The sequence below is a fragment of the Tachyglossus aculeatus genome, chromosome 15 (genome assembly GCF_015852505.1).
Source record: "Tachyglossus aculeatus isolate mTacAcu1 chromosome 15, mTacAcu1.pri, whole genome shotgun sequence".
In the NCBI taxonomy this organism is placed as follows: Eukaryota; Metazoa; Chordata; class Mammalia; order Monotremata; family Tachyglossidae; genus Tachyglossus; species Tachyglossus aculeatus.
Genome location: NC_052080.1, coordinates 23,161,917 through 23,186,477, shown reverse-complemented (window position 1 = coordinate 23,186,477; position 24,561 = coordinate 23,161,917). Strand labels below are relative to the sequence as shown.

At 44.1% G+C, this 24,561-nt stretch overlaps 1 protein-coding gene and 2 non-coding genes across 3 annotated transcripts in view; 1 reads left to right on the top strand and 2 right to left on the bottom strand.

Moving 5' to 3' along the window:
• The window catches only part of TEX2 (testis expressed 2), a 77,648-nt gene extending 59,152 nt beyond the window's left edge, over positions 1–18,496 (top strand). The window contains exons 8-12 of the mRNA XM_038757015.1: positions 4,762–4,894; positions 11,703–11,828; positions 13,845–14,054; positions 14,787–14,907; positions 16,390–18,496. Of these exons, the coding sequence (XP_038612943.1) occupies positions 4,762–4,894; positions 11,703–11,828; positions 13,845–14,054; positions 14,787–14,907; positions 16,390–16,512 (713 nt within the window). The 3' untranslated portion in view covers positions 16,513–18,496. The remainder of the gene's footprint in view (positions 1–4,761; positions 4,895–11,702; positions 11,829–13,844; positions 14,055–14,786; positions 14,908–16,389) is intronic.
• A 1,459-nt stretch (positions 18,497–19,955) lies between these two features.
• LOC119937878 lies at positions 19,956–20,091 on the bottom strand. Its single transcript, XR_005454250.1, has one exon. It is a non-coding gene; the product is annotated as a small nucleolar RNA SNORA50 (small nucleolar RNA).
• A 2,645-nt stretch (positions 20,092–22,736) lies between these two features.
• On the bottom strand, positions 22,737–22,802 carry LOC119937877. The gene has a single exon (XR_005454249.1). It is a non-coding gene; the product is annotated as a small nucleolar RNA SNORD104 (small nucleolar RNA).
• Positions 22,803–24,561: the final 1,759 nt, after the last annotated feature.

The window sequence follows — 24,561 nt, the reverse complement described above, 5'->3', positions numbered from 1 at the left end:
GTGGGCATGGTAGACAAGGAGTCAGAGGCACCAGCGTCAAGGACAAGGTACAATTAGGTAGATTGGGGAAGGAACAAAGATAGATAAGACAGAGCTTTCTGGTGGAGAACTTTGAAAGCAATGGTTAGAGTTTCTGTTTGATGAGGAAGGAGTGTTTTTCCGCCACTCATCAATAAACCCATTTTGCTTCTATTGATCTGATAGTGAGTTGAAGTGAATTTTGGTCCTCTTGGTAAAAGTTTTCTCTGCCTTGGGGAAACCATCCCTCCAGGATACTTAATGTGTGACTGGGGGAGAGTAGTCTCCTTACCTTTTAAGGGACTGCCAAGAAAACCAAAGAAAGAGATATCCACAATCCCAGGCAGTACTTGCTGGAGAAGTGTAGCTGGTTTTTTAGACAGACTCTAGGCAGCGCCTTAGTAGACAAGAAGCCTGAGCTCCTGCGATCTAGATTAGGCCAGTGTTGCATTCCTGTTTCCACATTCAAATCTCTTCTTAAATCCCCCATCTTCCAGAAAATTTTCCCCACTTGTTTTCCCTCCACCCTGAGCCATATCGTTACCCAACTGTAGCAGTGCTGAACGTATTCACACCCTCTTCAGCACTCATGCACATATGTCTGCTTTATTTTTGACCTCCCTAGTTGTAAATATATTTATTGTTTCCTTCCCCTCTTAGAGTGGAAGCTCCTTGTGTGTAGGAAACGTGCACTTCATTATTATGTACTTGCCAAATGCCTAGAGCAGTACACCACCAAGTAGTTGTTCAGTAAAATGCCATTACTACCGTCCTTGTCCCTGCTGTGGACCATTTTCTGAGAGAAGAAGCCTCCTAGCTTCCACTGGGAAGCGCCTTCCCGAGTTACAGCCCCATCTTTTTCCTACTGTCCTTTAATTTGGTGTAAAAAGGGGGGAAAAAATGGGTTGTCATTTTGGGTCAGAGTCTTCAACCTTAACCGGACTTTGAGACTACTGGCCAGTGGAACCGTTTTTCTATTCCCTCAGCAGTTTCCTACAAAAGTCAATTTTATTCTGTTGGTATGTTTGGTTCTGTTCTCTGTCTCCCCCTTTTAGACTGTGAGCCCACTGTTGGGTAGGGACTGTCTCTATGTGTTGCCAATTTGTACTTCCCAAGCGCTTAGTACAGTGCTGTGCACATAGTAAGCGCTCAATAAATACGATTGATTGATTGATTCACTGAATTTAAGATGGGAGTCTTGAATAGTGTGGAGAGTTGTGTATTTTGCAAGAAAGAGGTTCTTGTTGGCTCAGGTTGTGGTAGAGCCTGCTTAGACCTTCAGCCTTGTAAACATTCAAGGTTTGATGAGTCTCTAGAGAAAGTTAGCACTTTCCAGCAACTATCAGTAAGGGAAACAGCATCTGACAGCATCTGTTAAGCACTAATGACTGCTTGAATGACCTGTCCGCTGCTTAAAATCTAGGAGCCTTACTGATGTCTGGCGAGCCATATAAGAGAAATGCTAGGAAACCCCCCATTAGGTGCTTAGTAAATGTTACTGATTGATAACTGATTGAGAAGCAGCATGGCTTAGTGAAAAGAGCCCGGGCTTGGGAGTCAGAGGATGTGAGCTCTAATCCCGGCTCCGCCACTTATCAGCTGTGTGACTTCGGCCAAGGCACTTCTCTGTGCCTCAGTGACCTCATCTGTAAAACGGGGATTAAGTCTGTGAGCCCCACATGAGGCAACCTGATTACCCTGTATCTACTCCAGTGCTTGGCACATAGTAAGCGCTTAACAAATACCATCGTTGTTATTATTATAATTGAAAGAGAGATGGACTAGACAACCATCCTGGGAATACCCTCTCCATATGTTCTCGTTCCCATCCCAGACTTCTATGGTCCCTGATGACCTCAAACTTAGTGCTCTGGTTGATAAGCTTGCAAGTCTGTTGTGCTTTAAAAATGATTCTGTGGTTGGGTGGTCATATAGCTTCTCCCTGCCCACAGCTCCACTGTCATCTCCCATGCTGTGTTTTCTTTTTTTTATTATTATTTAAAGAAATGGTTGCACCTAAATAACTCAACCTCCTCTCATCAGTGTTTTTTCTGAAGTAACACTTAAATAACATCATCTCCATATGTAACTCTACTGTCAGTATGTTTTTCGCCTTCTTTGAGATATACTAGGCAGTTGGGCAAGTTGTCGCCCAGCCTTTCTGTGAGTAGCAATGCTGAGGACTTAATACAGTGCTCTGCACACAATAAGCGCTCAATAAATGAGATTGATTGAGGACCATTTGTTGAGTAATTGCTCCAACCAAATCCTTAGTTTCCTGGGGTTGGAATCAAGCCTTCTTTCCCAAGAGGCTTTAATGGTTTGCCCGCTACTCCAACTTCGAAAGAAGGAAGACCTCCAAAATTCATTTCTGTCATTTGAGTGTTTAGGTTAGAGGACAGTGCTGTCATTACCACACAGTACATGGGAGCGGGATTGAAATACTTGCAAAATGTGTCAAGGATCATTCTTCTGTTCATCATCATCATCAGCATCATCAATTGTATTTATTGAGCACTTACTATGTGCAGAGCACTGTGCTAAGCGCTTGGGAAGTACAGATTGGCAACATATAGAGACAGTCCCTACCCAACAGTGGGCTCACAGTCTAAAAGGGGGAGACAGAGAACAAAACCAAACATACTAACAAAATAAAATAGAATAGATATGTACAAGTAAAATAAATAAATAGAGTAATAAATATGTACAAACATATATACATATATACAGGTGCTGTGGGGAAGGGAAGGAGGTAAGATGTGTTGACTCTTCTGAGAATTGAAATAAACCCTTTCCATGGATTAGGGGGAAAATGAGGAGTATTTTTATGCAAAAGATAATGTTACAGCAGTATCACAATACACATTTCCTAAAGGCCATGTGATGGCATTCCTAAAAAAATTCCTAAATCCCCAGGTTTATAGCACAGTTAATTCAGAATCATTGGAACTCAAACTTGAAAGTCACAAATCTAGGACTGCCTGCACGTAGAATCACTGCCTTTAGTAAAGCCTCGCAGTGCAGTGAAAGCCTGAACATTTCTTGGGCTTTTCTGTACTCCTCTATGGTTGTTCAGTATGTTAATCAAGTTGAGATTTTCCTAACACCATACTAAGCACTCTTGAAGTGGTTCTGTAACTGAAGACAGTAGAAAGTTTAGTGGTTCTAGGGAATAATCCTCTCCTGATAACACCAAATCAAGTACAGACAATTCCCCCAGATCTAGGGACCCTTTTGTCAAGAATAGAAGTGCTCCCAGAATTCAGGGCACATCTATTACTCTATTTATTTATTATTACTCTATTTATTTATTTATTTATTTATTTATTTATTTTGCTTGTACATATCTATTCTATTTATTTTATTTTGTTAGTATGTTTGGTTTTGTCTCCCCCTTTTAGACTGTGAGTCCACTGTTGGGTAGGGACTGTCTCTATATGTTGCCAATTTGTACTTCCCAAGCGCTTAGTACAGTGCTCTGCACACAGTAAGCGCTCAATAAATACGATTGATTGATTGATCTAGGTTGCCAACGTCCTCCTCATTCATTCAATCGTATTTATTGAGCGCTTACTGTGTGCAGAGCACTGTACTAAGCGCTTGGGAAGCACAAGTTGGCAACAGAGACGGTCCCTACCCAACAGCGGGCTCACGGTCTAGATAATGAGTCACAAGACAAGCGCACAGAAAAAAGAGACTTATTCATCAGTGTGGTGTGAATTGAAATCTACTGATTCAATCCTGTTGCATTAGAATCTATTAGACATTCTTATAAACATCATCCAGATTGAGGTGGTGGTAGTCCATTAAGCATTCTAGAGCTCTGAGTCTGAAATTTCATATTACAGCTTGTTTTTCCAGTATTTAGGATAGCAAGCTATGATTTCCTGATTCACTGCAGAACCATCAAGGGTGGCTAATTTTTTTATGGTATTTAAGTGCTTACTGTGTGCCAGGCATTATACTAAGCACTGGGGTAGAGAAGCAGCGTGTCTCAGTGGAAAGAGCACGGGCTTGGGAGTCAGAGGTCATGGGTTCTAATCCCGGCTCCGCCACTTGTCAGCTGTGTGACTTTGGGCCAGTCACTTAACTTCTCTGTACCTCAGTTATCTCATCTGTAACATGGGGATTAAGATTGTGAGCCCCACATGGGACAACCTGATCACCTTGTATCCTCCCCAGCGCTTAGAACAGTGCTTTGCACATAGTAAGCGCTTAACAAATACCAAAATTAGTATTATTATTATATGAAATAATCGGCTTGGACACCGTCCCTATCCCACATAAAACTCACAGTCTTAATCCCATTTTACAGGTGAGGTAATTGAGACACAGAGAAGTTAAGTGACTTGCCCAAAATCACAGAGCAGACAAGAGGCAGAGTTGGGATGAGAACCCAGGTCATCTAGTTCCCAGGCCCCTGTCCTTTCTACTAGACCACGCTGCTTCTCAGCCATTCCACTTGCACTCAAGCATCACCCAAAACACTTTTATGGGCCCTAATTAAAATTCACATCCTCCCCATAAGGGCAGGTTTCCGACAGAGAGGTTTAAGTGGTCACCCAGGAACACAGAATCCAAGGCTCCACAAAGCTACGAGATTAGTGATGCTCAAATGTTCCCAAAGATTATATTTCATCAACTTATTTTGTTGGAGGCAAGTATCTTGGGTGGTTTTTTTTTCCCTGTTCCCATTCTGTTTTCATATCAAAAATGCATTCTCATATTGTGTTACCGCTTTAGGACTCTGGATTGACTTGGAAATGTCTTACACTGGGTCTTTTCTGATGACTCTGGAGACCAAAATGAATTTGACCAAACTGGGTAAAGAGCCTCTGTGTGAAGAACTCAAAGTTGGAGAAATTGGCAAAGAAGGGTAAGAGATTATTAGCATTAACTCAGTTGTGTGCAGTGTGGGGAGAGGGGACTAAATATTAACTTTGCTTGAAGTCACATTTATTTTTAAAGGAGAAGTTATTGATTTTTGCATAGCTGCCCTGATATTTAACTTGCAGCGAAGAGGAGGTATTCCCAGAAGCAGCTTGGCTCAGTGGAAAAGAGCACGGGCTTTGGATTCAAAGGTCATGGGTTCAAATCCTAGCTCTGCCAATTGTCAGCTGTGTGACTTTGGGCAAGTCACTTAACCTCTCTGTGCCTCAGTTCCCTCATCTGTAAAATGGGGATGAAGACTGTGAGCCCCCCATGGGACAACCTGATCACCTTGTAACCTCCCCAGCGCTTAGAACAGTGCTTTGCACATAGTAAGCGCTTAATAAATGCCATTATTATTATTATTATTTTATGGACCTAAGTGAATTTGTTTTGTTTAATTTCTTCTGGCCTTTTAACCCCCTAAGCAGCAGTTGGTAGCCTGTAACTTACGGGCAAAGTAATCAACCACTTATATCAAAGTGCCTTATCTTCTCAGGCCTTGAACACATTACATCTTAGTAAATGTAAGAGTACATCTTCTCAGGCCTCTAAAAAAATTAGCTAATCTAGCATTAACAGAAGAGAAGAAACTCTGATATTCTTGGTCCTTAACCCCTGAGTTTTCTGTTTTCATACTTCTCCTAAGATTCAAATTTCTTGTCTGAAACCTGCGATATAAATCCAAAACATGCATGGGCCTGAATGAATTGCAATAATTAAGCCAGTAGGGAGGGAAACAGTCCTGTGAAGTAGAGGTCATGGACCTTAGGTGAAGACAAAATTATTCTGTTTGCTACGGCAGTTTTGTTGCACACCCAAACAGTAGGTTAGTAAATACTTGGAGAGCCATATTTCTGCCAGCATTTTTCCAAATATCTGGACTGCAAATAGACCCAAATGCTTTCCCTCTTAGGGCGTTGACCCTCATTGGAATTATTATATAGTTCAAAGTGTTATCATCACAGTCTATAGCCCTATTTGTGTTCATGTGGCACTTAGTTTGGACCGGCAGTCTTTTGAAGTGTGGTTCCTTTTTATTGTTGGGCATTTTGCTCAGGGCCTAAGTAAGTGTGCCATCTCCTCTAATACAGTTCAGTCCTGTTCTAACAGCAGTGTAAATGTTTGGGGGAAGGAAGTAATACATTTGGGAAGGTATTCTACTTAGGTAATCTGTTCAGTCCGGAAGTTTTGTTCAATTGCGTATTAGTGTAACGATCACAGAATTTCATCTGCTGAATCTCATCTAACTTTTATATGTGCTATTTTCCCTTCATTTTTTTCCTCCATTTATTATAATGTGTTGGGATTCGTCAATCTGTGGATTTGTAATCTCTGGTGAGTGGTATTTATCAACTCTCCATTAGCATTTCATGCCCTGTGAGTCTTGAGTCTTCTCGGTACTGGATGAAGTCAACCATAATTTTTCTTCCCCCCACATTACTAGAAATATGGGAAAATGCACAAATGTCAGAAAGCATTGAGCCCTTGGTCCCTGGGGATGATCTGTAAAGCTTCTTAAGCAAGAAATCCTTCCACTTTCAAGTTCTAGTTACTTAACCCTAACTTTTGGAACAGGACATGGCTTCCCTGGGTGTCTGGGTTCCTTCTGTAGCATTATTTTGAAATTGGGTTTTTAGCGGGTACCAGTCCTTAGCTTCCAGCCCAGCACGGGGATCTCTGGGATCTTCAAGGGAGGATGGCCAGGGGTCTCCTTCCTCATTAGCTAATTGAGAAGAATTTCCTGGCAGGGCACTTGCCTGTAGAGCCTGATATGGCTAGAAGGCAGTGTATGCGGCGAACTTGGAAATCTGGATGTAAGGCCTAAGAGAGGAAGGAAATTGTTGCATGAAAAACAGAACCCAGTCGGAAGCATTTACACACGTCAAAGGAGCCCTCCAGAGAAAAGTCTGTATGAGTTCCTCAGGCTAGATTCTTTCTGGTTCTTCACTGCTCTCTTTTAAGTTTCAACAGTCCCGGATGAGGACAAGACTGTCTCACACACCTTCTTAAATTTCTGTGCCTCGATTTATAACCTAGGAACCTTCCTCTAACTTAGTGAATGCAACTGCAGCTACCGGGTATGTAGCTGGAAATGTCTGACCCCCCCCGCCCCAGAACTGGCCTTCTTCCAAGGATTCTGTGCTCAAAGCCTTAAAAATGTCATCGGAGACAGTATTTCTCTCTTCAAAATAAAATGGCCACCCCAGAAAGCAGGCATAAAATTCAAAGGTCATTATTGAAATGTTGGATATTCAGAATTCAGCTTCATTCTGGACAGAATTACATTTAACTTTAAAATCCACTCAGTGGCTTCTTGACATAATGAATGTCAGGGTATTAGGTGAGACAGTGTGCATATAATGGTTCCTTTAGGGCGGGAGTTGGAAATTCAGGGTGAATTTCTTTTTAAGAAAGAGTTAATTTTTGGGTCTTAGTTGTAAATAGAAAATACATTACCTCCCCTGGAGCATTCTTGTCTTCTAGAGATAGAAAAACAAATTCATGCAAAGCAGTTTTAATCACAATTCTGTTGGTTCTGGAGAAAAGCCATCTTCCACATTCCCCCTCGAAAAACACCCACATTCTTAACTGTCTTGCAAAGCAAATTAATATAACTCAAAATGCCTCCTTTGGCAGGAAAGGCCAAAAATTTTAAAATAATACTTTCAAAGGTCAGCTGCAGCTATGAATGTTAGGAAATCATCCTTCGCCCTTAATGCCAGAGGTGAAACAAAAAATGAGTGTAAGCAATAAAAGCAACATATGCTTTTAATTTTGGCATTTTCTTTCGTCATTTACTCCCAAATAATATTTTTTGAATGGTATTTAAGTGCTTACTGTGTGCCAGGCACTGTTCAAAGTGCTGGGGTTGATTCAAGCTAATCAGGTTGCACACAGTCCGTGTCTCCTCAGTCTTGATCCCCATTTTACAGGTGAGATAACTTGGGCACATAGAAGTGAAGTGACTTAACCTTGGTCACATAGCAGTTAAATGGCAAAGGCAGGATTAGAACCCATGTCCTTCCAACTCCCAGGCCTGTGCTCTCTCCATTAGGCCACACCGCTTCTATACACTGACTGAAGAATGAGGAGCCAAAATATTTAGATGACTGTCCTTCGCACGAGACTCTTCCGTCTAGTTATTGAGACGCTCACTTTATGATAAAAGTCACTGTCCTCAAACTCTTTAATATCCTGTTCCTGGTAGGTCCCTCTGTTCACTGCCTTTGAAAGTGCAGGATCCCTTCATATAGCACCTTGTTTCCTGCCTAATTTCAGGGGACAAATGACTCCTTATGTAAGTCCTCTCAAATGGCAGGTTTTCACAAAGAGAATTTTGCTTTTCCTCAGTGACCCACCGCTTTAGGGCACCTTTCTTCATACTACTCCTTTTTTCATCTGTCAGCAAATACCAGAGAACTGGACTGAACAGACTGTGGCTCTTCTAGTCATCTCTTTCATCCCCACTCTTCAGTGGGCTCCCCCCAACTAGGTTCAATTTCTAGGCAACAAAGTGTCCCAAGTAGAATTCAGTTAAGTAAGAGGGCAAGGGAGAGGAGCAGTCCCTCTTTTGATAATGAGGTGAGATGCCTTGGAAAGGATTTAATAAGGAAAGAAACTTTCAGACGTAAGATGACTTGGAGGGTTTTTTTAGTAGTATTACTTCTTTGTAAGGAACTTGCCTTGATTGATTCTCATGCTACCCGGCTCTTCATTCCAGTTCATAATAGTTTCTGTAATCCTGGATGGGGTCCTATAAAGGCACCACAGACAATGACTACACTGAGATTGTGGGATGGTTACCCCCTTTTTTTAAATCAAAACTAAGGAGGAATAGTCTTAGTATTCCATAAGAATTTAATTTGGTGTTACTTTGTAGGAAGTAACTTGGCTGGCAAGAGGACAGCCATCGACATGATCGAGCACCACAATTAAAAAAAAAAAAACCAGTTCCTTCCACACCCAAGTTGTTTTCACTGCCATAGTTTCATTTAAATTATTAACTTTGGTCTGTTTGGTTGCATAACATGAGAACTCAGTGCAGTTCTTGGCCCTTGGAGAGCTACTGAATGGAGACTAAAGTTTGCCCCGTAAAGAATGTGGGTGGGCCAGCAGACTGAGTGGGATCCAAGACTTTTGGTACAGGCAACAGAGAGCTTCTGAAACAGAAGACCTATCTCCCTGAAAATACTGTGCTCGTTTCTTTTACAATGAGATCTTGAACCCCCTCGTTATCAGTTCTCAGAAACGAATTAGGGAAAAACCCCAAATTGTGGAAATTTAAAAAAATTTTGGTGACAGCCTTGGAGAAGAGGTTGTGTGCACCCTCAAAGGAGAACACTTAATCCTTGCAGGCATTGCCCTTTAAGTTAAAGACAGTCAATTTCCTAATCAGTGAGGTCTCCAAAGTGATTGCAATGAGAAGCTCTCACTCCTTACTCTTGGAATGTCCTATCGATGTTGTTCAGAGCTATTAATCAGCAATTCTAGGAGCAGCAAGTGTCCATTTAATGCAGTTTCAGGGGGTAAGTCCTAGTGCTTTTTGCTCAAGTCAGAGGGAGTTTTCTTTTGAAGTTTAACCGCAACCAGACTCTCCCCTTCCCCCAGGCCAGCAATCAGCTTGGCACGTCGAGGAGGGATCTTGGGGTGCTTTTTTTTACATGACAAACCAGATCCTATTCCAAGGAAGTTACTGTAGGACTCACACCAATGGCCGTACCAACTTCCAAGTTCCATTTGTACGTGGTTTTGGACTTAACTGTGGAGGCCTATCAGTTTATTCTTGATCTGTTGGCCCTCTGTGCTGAAAGTGCTGCTGTGTGAGGTGGCCGATAGTAAGAGGATTTTCCAAGAGAAAAGAAGCAAACCAAACAAAAAAAATTAGCCAGTCACTGAAATGTTACACACCTGTTATTCTCCGTCTGGATCATTTTGTCTTCGACAAAGACAAAAGTATCAAAAAGCTCTCCTAGTGGATAACTATTCAGCTGCCTAGTAGTAGTCCTGAGGCACCTATGTTATACAGCCAAATCCCTTGAGAATGAATCACAAAGATTTCAGCTGCTAAGAGCAAGATAGCAGCCATCTCCTTCCAGGAGACACAGCAGTCCGGAAAAGAGTGGGTTCTCATGTAATGCCCTACTCTCTGGCTTCTAGAGCAAGTCGTGGCCTTTCTTTATATGCTGTTTTTCCTTTCCCTCATAGTGGACTGTGTCCAGCAGGAAAGCTGCACTGTCCCTGCCCTGCTTCCTCCTACACTGTCTGTTTCTGCATCCCATTGAGAAACAGAGTAACAGGGCATCGGATGGCTGACAAAAGTTTGCGCTAATGTCTTCTCTGCCTTTTGAGGCTTTGAATTTGCCCTTGGTCAGTTGTTGATTGATGGCATTTTGTTCAATCAATCAGTCAATCGTATTTATTGAGCGCTTACTGTGTGCAGAGCACTGTACTAAGCGCTTGGGAAGTACAAGATGGCAACATGTAGAGACAGTCCCTACCCAACAGTGGGCTCACAGTCCTACTGTGTGTTAAGTACTGTCCTGAGCACTGCGGTAGAGACAAGCTAGTCAGGTCAGTATTTATTTATTTTACTTGTACATATCTATTCTATGTATTTTATTTTGTTAGTCTGTTTGGTTTTGTTCTCTGTCTCCCCCTTTTAGACTGTGAGCCCACTGTTGGGTAGGGACTGTCTCTATATGTTGCCAATTTGTACTTCCCAAGCGCTTAGTACAGTGCTCTGCACATAGTAAGCGCTCAATAAATACGATTGATGATGATGAGGTCAGACACAGTTCCTGTCCCTCAACAGGCTCACAGCCTAAAGAGGGCGGAGGGAGGACAAGTACTAAATCCCTGTTTTACAACTGAGGAAACTGAGACACAGAGAAGTTAAGCCACATACCCAAGGTCACACAGAAGGCAAGTGTCAGAGCAGGGACTAGAACCCAGGTCCTCTGGATCCCATCCTATTTAAGAAGACACTGTTCCCCACAGTTCCCACAAGTGGTTTTTTTGGTATGAAAAAAGTCAGTCTTAAATTCCCACCTCCCTTGGAAAGCAATATGAAGCCACTCCAAGACATTTGTGGCATCCTCTGACATTTGTACTTTGGATTCCGTGCCTTTTGTGCTCCTTCCCTCTTAGGCAGTGCCTCGGAAGGTGTGAAGGCCGGGGCCCCTAGGGTACGTGAAAAACCAGGGTCATGTGGAAGAAGTCCCTTTGAGCCAAGAGACTCCTTAAATTCTTGGCAGTTTAACTCCTCTGGAAGCAGTGCCCTTGCAGAAAATTTCCCTGTAGTCATTTGGTAGGAACTCATGTGTCCAGTACAAGATAAAATGCGTTATCATCTCACCTCTGACACCATGCCATTCTCACATTTAACTCCTGAATAGAACATTAACTACTAACCTTCTTCATAGGCCTGGCAACTTCTGATGAGGTCATCGCATTGTTGTATAGAAAACATTTACCTGTCGTTTGTCCTGTACTGCATGCAGAGTAAATCTTGTGGCCCTATGTACCACATTAATATGGAATAGCAGACTAGAAATTGGGTTTTGAAAAGTCAGTTTCAAGGATTTGGCAACTACTCTGTCTTGGGTGATAGCGTGGGTAGGATAGCTTTAGGAAAAATAACGATTATCATCCAGCATGGCATTGAATTTATGTCTCTTGCTAGGCCATTATTTTTCACTTTGACCAAGCTGAGAAGTTCACAGTGGGAAGTTGTGATCCTTTTTCTCGAACAGATCCAGGCCGAGGGCTTATTGTCTCGCCGACAGCGATGAGGAGTCTTCCAGCGCCGGCTCCTCCGATGAAGATGATGCCCCAGAAGTGACCACAGGCGATAAACCCTTCGCTCCTGGAGCTGAAGGGTAAGTAGGAGAAAACCTCCTGCAGAATTAAAAAAATAAATGAATAAAAAACACAACTCTTCCAGGGTTAAGTATATAACCCTTCACTATTCGGTGGCTTGATCTTACTTAAATCGCTGAGAATCAGCGTGGCTCGGTGGAAAGAGCCCGGGCTTTGGAGTCAGAGGTCATGGGTTCGAATCCCGGCTCCGCCACCTGTCTGCTGTGTGATCTTGGGCACGTCACTTAACTTCTCTGAGCCTGTTACCTCATCTGTGAAATGGGGATTAAGACTGTGAGCCCCACGTGGGACAACCTGTTCACCTTGTATTTCCCCAGCGCTTAGAACAGTGCTTTGCACATAGTAAGCGCTTAACAAATGCCATCATTATTATTATTATTATTAAATATGCAGTCTTTGGATCATTTTTATCCCTTTCACTAAACTGGTTATGTAATGTCTCCCCCAGGTGGTTAATGCAAAATATAACTTTGTCAATTTAGTCCCTGTAATTTTTTCTCCTTGTTACCCAACAAGGAGGCAGAAACGGCTAACCAAATGTTGCTTGCCTGTGGTTTCCTTCACTGCAGACCACAAAGGTTGCTTCCACTTAATTCCCCTGGCTTTAGTTTGGGACCAGTCTAAATCCAGCGCTTAGTACAGTACCTGGCACATAGCAAGCACTTAACAAAAGCCAATTATTATTATAGTATTCCCTTGTGGGAGCTTTGTCCAAGTGGCAATGGCTTTATGGATTTTAGGCCCAGTTCCTGTTTATCTCTTTCCCAAAGGCCCTTAAGAGGGAGTGCAGGTTTCCTGCACGTAACTTGTAAAACATTTGGCGTGCAGGAAAGTGAACAGCCAGTTAACTTCTGGGATCTTATTTATAATGAAGAGTAGAATCTCACTGTCTGTCTCTCTTTGTAGAGTTGTAAGCTCTTCGTGGGCAAAGGTTTTGGCTACCAACTTTATCGTAGTCTCCCAAGCACTTAATGCAGTACTCTGCACACAATGAGAACTCAATAGATTGATCTAGAAGTTAGAAGTCTGAAATCTTCAGGTACTTGGCATGAGTTTTTTTTGCACTGATTGCCAACATTTGGCTTTTCTTTTCATTCTTTAGGACATCCCTGTTGCTCGTAATCTTCTTGTATGCCTACATGTTGCTAATTCCACTTAGGGCTGGCTTAGGTCCCAAGCTAAAACCCGAAGGATTTTAGCAGAAGCAAATTTTAGGTTTGCTTTAAGTACTCTCCTCATGAAGCATCTCTCTTCTTGATCCAGATAAGGAATGAAGTACTAAAATTTAGTTGACACGTGAGAAATTCAACTTGCATATAAGCCTAACAGGATTTAGTTTTGGGGTCCTAAGAGTCATCCCCAGAAAAAAAAAAAAAATACCCTGGCTTCAAATTGTCCACGGCCTCTAAAGTCATAGGTAGATAATAATAATAATAATAATAATGGCATTTATTAAGCGCTTACTATGTGCAAAGCACTGTTCTAAGCGCTGGGGTAGATACAAGGTAATCAAGTTGTCCCACGTGGGGCTCACAGACTTAATCCCCATTTTCCAGATGAGGGACCTGAGGCCCAGAGAAGTGAAGTGACTTGCCCAAAGTCACACAGCTGCCAAGTGGCGGAGCTGGGATTTGAACCCATGACCTCTGACTCCAAAGCCCGAGCTCTTTCCACTGAGCCACGCTGCTTCTAGATGGTGACTCTGACTACTTTAACTGAGACTTGTTCTTTGGGACATTTACTTCCGTGCATCCTGCTTGTCTGACAGAACGTGAGGGGAGAAAGAAGAGTAAATTTGTAACGTTGCTAGCTAATAGTCATAGAGATGAAATAAAGTGTCAGTCCAGAGCTGATATATGATGTCATATTACACCTGAGTCTTAGTTTGTATCTATATACGTAAGCTGGAATATAGTGCATTCATATACTCCCCAATACCCCCTTCAAAATCTCGTGACTTTCTGGAGGGATCAAGTTATGTGTCTAGTAATACTCTCTGTGATCTGAATTTGAAGGTATGTTGGAGGTCACCGAACCAGTAAGATAATGAGATTTGTAGATAAAATCACCAAGTCAAAATACTTTCAAAAGGCAACTGAGACGGAGTTCATTAAAAAGAAGATCGAAGAAGTCTCCAATACGCCGCTGCTGCTAACGGTCGAAGTTCAAGAGTGTAAAGGAACCCTGGCCGTCAACATTCCGCCCCCGCCAACTGACCGAATATGGTGTGTCTTACCGTAGAAAGCTTCTTGAGCATCTGTTATGGAAGCCGGTTTTCCTGACAGGATGATATCCGTTGCAGACATGGGATGGGAGGGAGGGGCGGCAGGCTGGTTAGCGGGTGGGACGGAGACGAGGAAAGGACACGGGATTTGGAGCAACCGTTCCTGATCTGCAGATGTCGTCGATACCACCCATACTTGGCACCTGTTCTCCCTCGCACTTAGACTGTGAACCTTGGGTGTTCCTGCCCAGCACTTAGTGTTGTGCTTGACACACAGTAGGCGCTTAACGGATACCACAATTATTATTGTTGTTATAATAAAAACATATTCAGTTGTCTTTTTCCTCTCCCATAGGCAGCTGAAAAGTCACTATTCTTCAAGCCTAGGAATATGAAAATATTTTTCAAAGGTTCTCTTTAATGTAACTTAGCGGTCATTGTTGGAGGACTTCACTTTATTCGGAGGAAGAGTCGTCTGTTTTGAACGCATTTAATAAACCAGAAAAGCAGATTTTTGGTGAGCTAGGCTGTGTTCTCCTGGCAGTAAGGGATTTTAAGCAATTGTTTGAGGTGATTTTGGTTTAGGAGCAATAGTAATGGTATCTGTGGCTCAGTTACGGCAAAAAAAAGAAACGTTTCAAAACAAAATAGTAGGACCTATAAGGGTGAGACTGACAGGTATTAGCTTCTGAAGGAATATGCGCCTTTTAACTTATCTTTATTTCCCTGAAAGGTATGGTTTCCGAAAGCCGCCGCATGTGGAACTGAAAGCTCGGCCAAAACTTGGGGAGAGAGAAGTGACTTTAGTCCATGTGACTGAATGGATAGAGAAGAAACTGGAGCAAGAGTTTCAAGTATGTTCTGTTTCCTGGTGTTTAGTAAAAACAAACACTTTTAGGGATTAATGGGGGAAAAATAAAAGGAAAGCTTAATAAATATTCCACTCTTCAGCCTTAAAATAGAGATCTGCCAGTCTAGATGATCAGGAAGTATGTGTTCACTGTAGGCCTCTACCTGGGTCTTGCTCATGGAGTGGAGGCTGGCTAGCTGACGATCACGGAAGGATTCTGGTTATCTACATTAGAGAATTACTAATGAACCTTCTCTTGCTCTTTTCTAAGCAGAGCATCTTTGGCCAGAGTCAATCAGTTGTCTTTATTGAGCGCTCGAGAGAGTACAGTAGAACAGAGTTGGTGGACAAGTTCCCTGTCCAATACTTAGACATGGATCCTGCAGCTTTAAGGCCAATGAGGAAAATACTAATTTGAGCTTGTTTATTAGACTAGTTTCTGTGGTGTTAAATGTGGTAATGAGGTCTTCTACTTACTGCAATAGAGAGGGGTGAAATGGTGAATTTTGTTAAAGGTCTCCAGGGACAGAGACGACAAGCCCTCTGAGTAGTTGTTCTGGTGTTTCGTATCTCTGAGAGTTCAACAGTTTTTTCTCCTACTAAAAGAAACTTCTTTTGTTGTAATTTGAGCCTGTCATTTTGTGCAGGTCTCTGAGAGCATGAAGAACTGAATAGGGCCCTCCTCATTCATTCATTCAGTCGTATTTATTGAGCACTTACTGTGTGCAGAGCAATGTACTCAGTGCTTGGGAAGAGAAGCAGCGTGGCTCAGTGGAAAGAGCCCGGGCTTTGGAGTCAGAGGTCTTGGGTTCGAATTCCGGCTCCCCCACACGTCTGCTGTGTGACCTTGGGCAAGTCACTTCATTTCTCTGAGCCTCAGTTCCCCTCATCTGGAAAATGGGGATTGACTGTGAGCCCCACGTGGGACAACCTGATCACGTTGGATCCCCCCCACGCTTAGAACAGTGCTTTGCACATAGTAAGCGCTTAACAATTGCCGTTATTATTATTATTATTATTACAAGTCGGGAACATATAGAGACGGTCCCTACCCAACAACGAGCTCACTGTTTGGAAGGGGGAAACCTTTCTCTATACTATATGCTATATGTATAGAGACAAATATATACTATATACTCATGAAACCTTTCTCTATATTATTAGACACTGAAGTCACTCAGTTTTCTCTCCTCTAGGTTAAATAATCTCTTTCTCTAACCCTTTTTTTCTGGGCCCCGTTTGCCTCTTTAGCTACTTTTCTGTAACCTCTCCGATTTTTCTGCATCTTTTTGAATGCTTAAGACCAAAAGTGAACATAATATACCAGAAAGGATCTGTGCAGGACAGGGTTAGAAACTACTTGCCCGCTCTGGTTTGCTCACCTCTCAGTGAACGTGCTGAGGTTTGTGGGGAGTCAAATAGCTATTCTGCCTGGGGCTTCAGCAGGGAGGATGTGTAATTTCTCCTTTTAATATGAATTTTGCAGAAAGTTTTTGTCATGCCAAACATGGATGATGTTTATCTCCCTGTAATGCACTCGGCCATGGATCCTCGCTCTGCTGCCTGTCCGTTCAAAGAGCCGCTCCCGGAGGCTGCTGAACAACTGTGAATGTGAAGACTTGCCGTCTACAGTATTAAATGAAATTTGATTTCTAGGTTTTTAGTTCTCTTTGCTCTGTGTCGTAGTCTTTTCCTTAACTTGGGCCACAGGTTTTGCTTCCCCAAGGAGGACTGCTGCTGTCATCCCTTTGCTCTGCTTACCTGTTCCACCACAGCAGGCCTTCAGGTTTCAAGCGGATGGATTAGCCGCTGTCGAGCTTTGACGGTTGGCAAAGGTGAATGAGGGAAGCTGATCACGATAGATCATAAGTTTAAGGATCCCAAAATATGGGATGTGTCATCCTCATTCCACTAGAGATGTTACTTTGGTGGCGAGGAACGGCCACCTTGTACTTTACAATTGAGCTAAAGTACAAGAGGAAAGTTGTCCACTTGAAAGCTCTATCCTCCCTCTTCTATTGCTTTTCCTCTGACAGCTAGAGGTGCCTAGTTAAACCTTTTTTTTCCACTCCTGTGGCCAATTGAGCTAAAGTACGAGAGGAAAGTTGTCCACTCGAAAGCTCTATCCTCCCTATCCTATCGCTTTTCCTCTGACAGCTAGAGGTGCCTAGTTAAACCTTTTTTTTCCACTCCTGTGGCCAAGCGGGCGACGTTGTGCAATCTCAGCCCACCGCTCTCCCGAAAGAATGTAAATCAGACGGGAGTATTGAGTGAATGATTTCACTGGATGCAGAAAAGAGGATATGCATTGTTTTTTTTTTTCATACTAACTAGTGCATTTTGGAAGCAAGTAGCCATACTACATACAAAAAACACTTTACACACTATCTGTTGGGGGTGGGAATGGTAGGGTTTTGTGAAACACTTAGGCAAAGCCATGAGATCAGACCATACCAAGCCAAGTACAGTGCTCCGCACACACCGCTCAGTAAATACGATAGATACCAAGCCTTTTGCCAGTGAGGTACAATCACCGTGGTTTGTGACTAGTCCTGAATGTTTGTGAGACATGAGCACACGTGAAAATGTCTAACACCGCACACACTGTCCAGAAATAATAAATTGTCACACTTGTCGGCGGAGCCTTCTCAGTAGAGGCCGAAGGGGAGTGGGACAATCCTGTGGGTCTCTTTAATGATTTCCCAGCCATGATTTTATTTCTGGAAGTTTTATATAGGAGTTAAAATGCTTATTGAAATTTATGCTTATGTAAACTGGTCCACGATAATGTTAAGAACAGTTTCCATTTCCAAATAGTGGCCAAAATGGAAAGAAGCTGTTACTTATCCTGTTGTAAAATTCAAGACCAAAAGTTTGCAGAATTCTTGGAAACACTATGTATCTGATCATGCACATTTGTGACTTTTTCTTCTGATGCTCAGTGTTGCCAATTTTATTTGTGCATCTGTGTCAGAATGTTTAGTTTACAAATAAGGGGAGGTTTAGGCTCCCTTTAATTGTATCATTTGCTTTAAAGTAATTTGGGGGGAGTTTTTTTGTATTGTGTTCAAAAGCTGCATTCGAGGCAAATCGACATTACTTTGTGCAACTTTTGATAATTTACCATGTCTAGACAAAGCTAATAGTGAAGGTTTTTTAAACAGCACCTTGCCTAAAGCATAAAAAGCATTTAATATATTGAAAGAAATATTTGAACACTTATTTTTGGTTACTTTCAATTGCAATATTATATTTGACTAAATTTATATTTGACCATTCCAGTTTGTGTACTGTTATTTTTCATTATGTCGGCACCCTTTGCCTTTCACAGAAGCCGCATGTCTCGTTCACAGGATCTTTATGATTTAATATTTGTGCAATAACTAAAGTCAAAGAACTTAGATGCACTAGTGTGTAGGATTACACATGAAGGTATCCTATTGCACTTAAATCAAGATAGTATGTAAGGAATTACAATCCGCTTGCATTTGTTTTACAAAATAAATTTCTTGTCTAATGTTAACAGCATCTAAGTTATTTTTACATAACTGTTTAGACAAGTGTTTCAATAAAAGCAGATGGGATGCAATGTGCATATTGTCCCTTATTGTTTTTTCAGGGGCCCTGGAGGATTGGTCACTTGTATCTTTGAGCTGTTTTGAAGAACTGGTAAATCTTAACTTTATGGTAAAATTGGTGCGGGCAGCCCTGAGCAGGCGGCTGTGTAATTGGAAATGCTGTTGGGGTCGAATGTGTATTTTACAATTCCTTGAAGGGTGGCAGTGTCAAAACAGAGTAGTTCCTGCTGCAACAAATTTAATGGTTTTTTCCCCCCAAAATGAATTTTCATTTCATCCTCCAGCTTTCAATCATTTATTGAGCACCGTGTGCTGAGCACTGCACTAAGTGCTTTGGAGAGTACAGTATAACACACATTCCCTGACCACAAGCTTGCAGTTGAGGGTTTGGCAGACATTGATAATAAATTACAGATATTAAGTGCTGTGGGGCTGAGGGAGGGTGAATAAAGGGAGCAAATCAGTGATACAGAAGGGAGTGGGAAAAGGGAAGGCCTCTTGGGGATGTACCTACTATAAGGCTTTGAAAGTGGGGAGATAAATTGCTGGATGTGAAGAGGGAGGATGCTTCATCTTTGAGGGGGGGTTGTGGGTGATAAATCTGCAGTAAGGTAGTAGTAATTGTGGTATTTAAAGGTGTGCTGTGTGCCATGCAAAGTACTAAGTGCTGGGGTGGATACGAGCTAATTGGGTTGGGCAGTGATGGAGATGGAGGTTCAGTGAGTAGGTTGGCATTAGATGAGTTAAGTGTGCAGGCTGGGTTGGAGGAGGCAGGAGAGAAAAACAGAATGTGTGTTTATTGTACTGCACTCCCAACAGTGATGATGGTATTTAAGTGCTTACTCTGTACCAGGTAGGCGTACTAAGCCCCTGGGGTGGATATAGTCCCTGCCCCATTGGGGCTCAGTCTTGATCCCCATTTTACAGATGAAGTAACTTGCCCAAAGTCACAGCAGACAACTAGCAGAGCTGGAATTAGAGCCCATGGCTATGCCATGCTACTTCACAGTGCTCCACGCACACCAAACACGATTGAATGAATGGGATGGGGGACAAGGCAAATGGAGTGTTTTAAAACCTATGGTAAGGACTTGGATGGGCAACCACTGGAGGTTCTCAAGTGGGGAAATATGGCCTGTAGAAGTGATCCAGGCAGCAGAGTGAAGCATGGACGGGTGTAAGGAGAGAGGAGGCAGAAGGGAGGTCAGCAATGAGGCTGATACAGGAGGCATCCCAAGTAGAGATGTTTTGAAGGCAGGAGAAAATACAAGATAAGGGCTGGAGGTGAAGATCTGTTTTTCTGTTGCTGCTTTCTCCCAATGCTAGCTACTTGGAAAGTGCTATTGGACGGGGGTTAGAAGTAATTCCTTCCCCAAACATTGTGCTATTATGCCCCCAACCTAGGACATTGCTCCCAGCGGAGCCCAACTGCACTTTAAGGTTCAAGTAGAACCTGCCAAGGTTTCTTCTGCTCAAATGTCACTTGTTCTTAAAAGAGCCACTTGGGTTCGACCAAGCAGCCCCAGTTATAAACAAGCTCATAATCTAGCACTGCTGCGTAGCCCATCAAGCCACTGAGGAGGCGTTTCACGGGTTCAAAGACAGTGCACCCGAATAAAACAAAACGCACAGACCTTTTTTTTTAAAAAAAAAAAAAACACTTTTATTAGCAGTTTTTCCAAAGCTGATCTCCCTGTCCCAAGGTGGGCGGAACGAGGCTGCCGTAGACCTGTCCAGTCCATGAGGAGCTGCAAAAACAAGAAAGAGGTGAGAAACGAGTCCCATACCCAATCTGGTCCCCAGGGCTGCCATAATAATGGTGTTTCTTAAGCGCTTATTATGTGCCCAGCACTGAAGCAGCGTGGCTCAGTGGAAAGAGCCCGGGCTTTGGAGTCAGAAGTGTAATTTTGGTCAAGTCACAACTTCGCTGGGCCTCAGTTACCTCAACTGGGAGATGGGGATGAAGACTGTGAGCCCCCCCGTGGGACCTGATCACCTTGTAACCTCCCCAGCGCTTAGTATACAGCAAGGGCTTAATAAATGCCATCATTATTATTCCAAGTGCTGGAGGGATATAAGGTGATCGTGTTATTCCACGTGGGGCTCAGTCTTCATCCCCATTTTCCAGATGAGGGTACTGAGACCCAGAGAAGTGAGTTGCCCAAAGCCACGCACCTGACAAGTGGCGGAGTGGGGATTCGAACCCATGATCACGCTCCTTCGTAATAATAATAATGATTGTATTTGTTAAGCGCTTACAACGTGCAAAGCCTTGTTCTAAGCGCTGGGGAGGTTACAAGGTGATCAGGGTGTCCCACGGGGGGGTTCAGTCTTAATCCCCATTTTACAGATGAGGGAACTGAGGCACAAAAAAGTGACTTGCCCGAGGTCACACAGCTGACAATTGGCAGAGCCGGAATTTGAACCCATGACCTGACTGCAAAGCCCGTGCTCTTTCCACTGGGCCACGCTGCTTCTCTAACCCATGACCGCGCTCTCTCGTCTGCGGGATTCGAACCCACGACCACGCGCTGTGAGCCCACTGTTGGGTAGGGACCGTCTCTCTGTTGCCAACTTGTACTTCCCAAGCGCTTAGTACAGTGCTCTGCACACAGTAAGCGCTCAATACGATTGATTGATTCGCCGCCCCAGGATTCGAACTCATGACTACGTTCCTTCGTCCCCAGCATTCGAACCCACGACCACGCGCTGTGAGCCCACTGTTGGGTAGGGACCGTCTATGTTGCCACCTTGTACTTCCCAAGCGCTTAGTACAGTGCTGTGCACACAGTAAGCGCTCAATAAATACGATTGATTCGTCCCCGGCATTCGAACCCATGACCACGCTCCTTCGTCCCCGGGATTCGAACCCACGACCACGCGCTGTGAGCCCACTGTTGGGTAGGGACTGCCTCTATATTGCCAACTTGTACTTTCCAATTGCTTAGTACAGTGTTCTGCACGTAGTAAGCGCTCACAAAATACGATTGATTGATTCGTCCCCGGCATTCGAACCCATGACTACGTTCCTTCGTCCGCGGTATTCGAACCCACGGCCACGCACTGTGAGTCCACTGTTGGGTAGGGACCGTCTTTATATGTTGCCAACTTGTATTCCCAAGCGCTTAATACACTGCTCTGCAACCAGTAAGCGCTCAATAAATACGATTGATTGATTCGTCCCCGGGATTCGAACCCACGACCACGCCCTGTGAGCCCACTGTTGGGTAGGGACTGTCTATGTTGCCAACTTGTATTCCCAAGCGCTTAGTACAGTGCTCTGCAGTACAGTAAGCGCTCAATACGATTGATTCGTCCCCGGGATTCGAACCCACGACCACGCGCTGTGAGCCCACTGTTGGGTAGGGACGGTCTCTATATGTTGCCAACTTGTACTTCCCAAGCGCTTAGTACAGTGTTCTGCACATAGTAAGCGCTCACTAAATACGATTGATTGATTCGTCCCCGGGATTCGAACCCACGACCACGCGCTGTGAGCCCACTGTTGGGTAGGGACCGTCTCTCTATGTTGCCAACCTGTACTTCCCAAGCGCCTAGTACAGTGCTCTGCACACAGTAAGCGCTCAATAAATACGATTGATTGATTCGTCCCCCCCAGGATTCGAACCCACGACTACGTTCCTTCGTCCCCGGGATTCGAACCCACGACCACGCGCTGTGCGCCCACTGTTGGGTAGGGACTGTCTCTATACGTTGCCAACTTGTACTTCCCAAGCGCTTAGTACAGTGCTCTGCACCCAGTAAGCGCTCAATAAATGATTGATTGATTCGTCCCCGGAATTCGAACCCACGACCGCGCGCCTTCGTCCCCAGGATTCGAACCCACGACCACGCGCTGTGAGCCCACTGTTGGGTAGGGACTGTCTATGTTGCCAGCTTGTACTTCCCAAGCGCTCAGTACAGTGCTCTGCACGCAGTAAGTGCTCAATAAATATGATGGATTCGTCCCCAGGATTCGAACCCATGACTACGTTCCTTCATCCACGGGATTCTTTTCGACTGTGAGCCCACTGTTGGGTAGGGACCGTCTCTCTATGTTGCCAATTTGTACTTCCCAAGCGCTTAGTCCAGTGCTCTGCACATAGTAAGCGCTCAATAAATACGACTGATGATGATGATTCGAACCCACGACCACACGCCTTCGCCCCCGGGATTCGAACCCACGACCGCGCTCCTCCGTCCCCCGCAGGACTCGAACCCACGACCTCGCCCCCGGGAGCTCGGCCCGCCGCGGGCTCAGACTGGAGATGACATCATCCGCCTCAGCAGTCTAACACGTTTCAGGGGGAGTCATCACGGCAGGGCGGGCCGAGCCCCGGCGCTCAGTACAGTGCCCTGCACGCAGTAAGCGCTCAATAAATAGGAGTGCATGAATGAATGAACGGACGAATGAATGATCCCTGACGCACCTTGCTCCGTCGGCAGCCCGACCCCTAAAAGACCGTCCGCGTCCGCGGCCTCGCTATTTATAGGGCCGGGTCCGACGCCCCGCCCCTTCCGCCCGGAATCACCCAATAGGAAGACGCAACGGAGTCACGTGCGCGCGGCCGTAGAGTGCGCAGTCCTCCGGCGGATAGAGCGGCCCCCCCCGCACTGACCATAGAGAGCGGCGGCTGGAGCCTGTCGCTGCGTGAGGGGGCCATGAGGGCCTCATTGAGGCGACGCTTCGAGCGCCCTGTTAATAATAATAATAATAATAATAATAATAATAATAATAATGTTGGCATTTGTTAAGCGCTTACTATGTGCCAAGCACTGTTCTAAGCGCTTGGGGGGGGATACAAAGCGATCAGGTTGTCCCACGTGGGACTCACAGCCTTCATCCCCATTTTACAGATGAGGGAACTGAGGCCCGGAGAAGCGAAGTGACTTGCCCAAGGTCACACGGCAGACATGGGGCGGAGCCGGGATTCGAACCCATGACCTCTGACCCCAAAGCCCGGGCTCTTTCCACCGAGCCACGCTGCTTCTTAATTCTGTGGGCCGTCGTTCCTACACGACAGTTTTAAAGAATAGTTTAAAAAGGTCTAAAAGTTTTAAAGAATACCAGCATTTTTTACCGGCGTTTGATACCGTGATGTCAACGAAAAAGGCATGTTAGGGCTCGGAGGTTGTAAACTGACGAGGAGAAAAAATGAGGAGAAAAAATGGCCCAAGGCCCAGCCCGCGTTGTGGTGATTCCTCATGGTTTGCCCGCCTTTGAATGCTTTTCCTATTGGATAATAAGCCCACGAGAGGTAGGGTTTCACCTTTTTATCTTCAGTGATGTGTTTCCTGCCACATGCCTAATAAGAGAGCCCTTGACCCCATTCATTATTTCATTCAATTCAGTCAATAATAATAATAATAGTAATAATGGCATTTATTAAGCCCTTACTATGTGCAAAGCACTGCTCTAATCAATCAATCAATCGTATTTATTGAGCGCTTAATGTGTGCAGAGCACTGGACTAAGCGCTTGGGAAGTACAAGTTGGCAACATATAGATCAATCAATCATCAATCGTATTTATTGAGCGCTTAATGTGTGCAGAGCGCTGGACTAAGCGCTTGGGAAGTACAAGTTGGCAACATATAGATCAATCAATCAATCGTATTTATTGAGCGCTTACTGTGTGCAGAGCGCTGGACTAAGCGCTCGGGAAGTACAAGTTGGCAACATAGATCAATCGTATTTATTGAGCGCTTACTGTGTGCAGAGCACTGGACTAAGCGCTCGGGAAGTACAAGTTGGCAACATCTAGATCAATCAATCAATCGTATTTATTAAGGGCTTACTGTGTGCAGAGCGCTGGGCTAAGCGCTTGGGAAGTACAAGTTGGAAACATATAGATCAATCAATCAATCGTATTAATTGAGGGCTTACTGTGTGCAGAGCGCTGGACTAAGCGCTTGGGAAGTGCAAGTTGGCAACATATAGATCAATCAATCATCAATCGTATTTATTGAGCGCTTACTGTGTGCAGAGCGCTGGGCTAAGTGCTTGGGAAGTACAAGTTGGCTACATATAGATCAATCAAACAATCGTATTTATTGAGGGCTTACTGTGTGCAGAGCGCT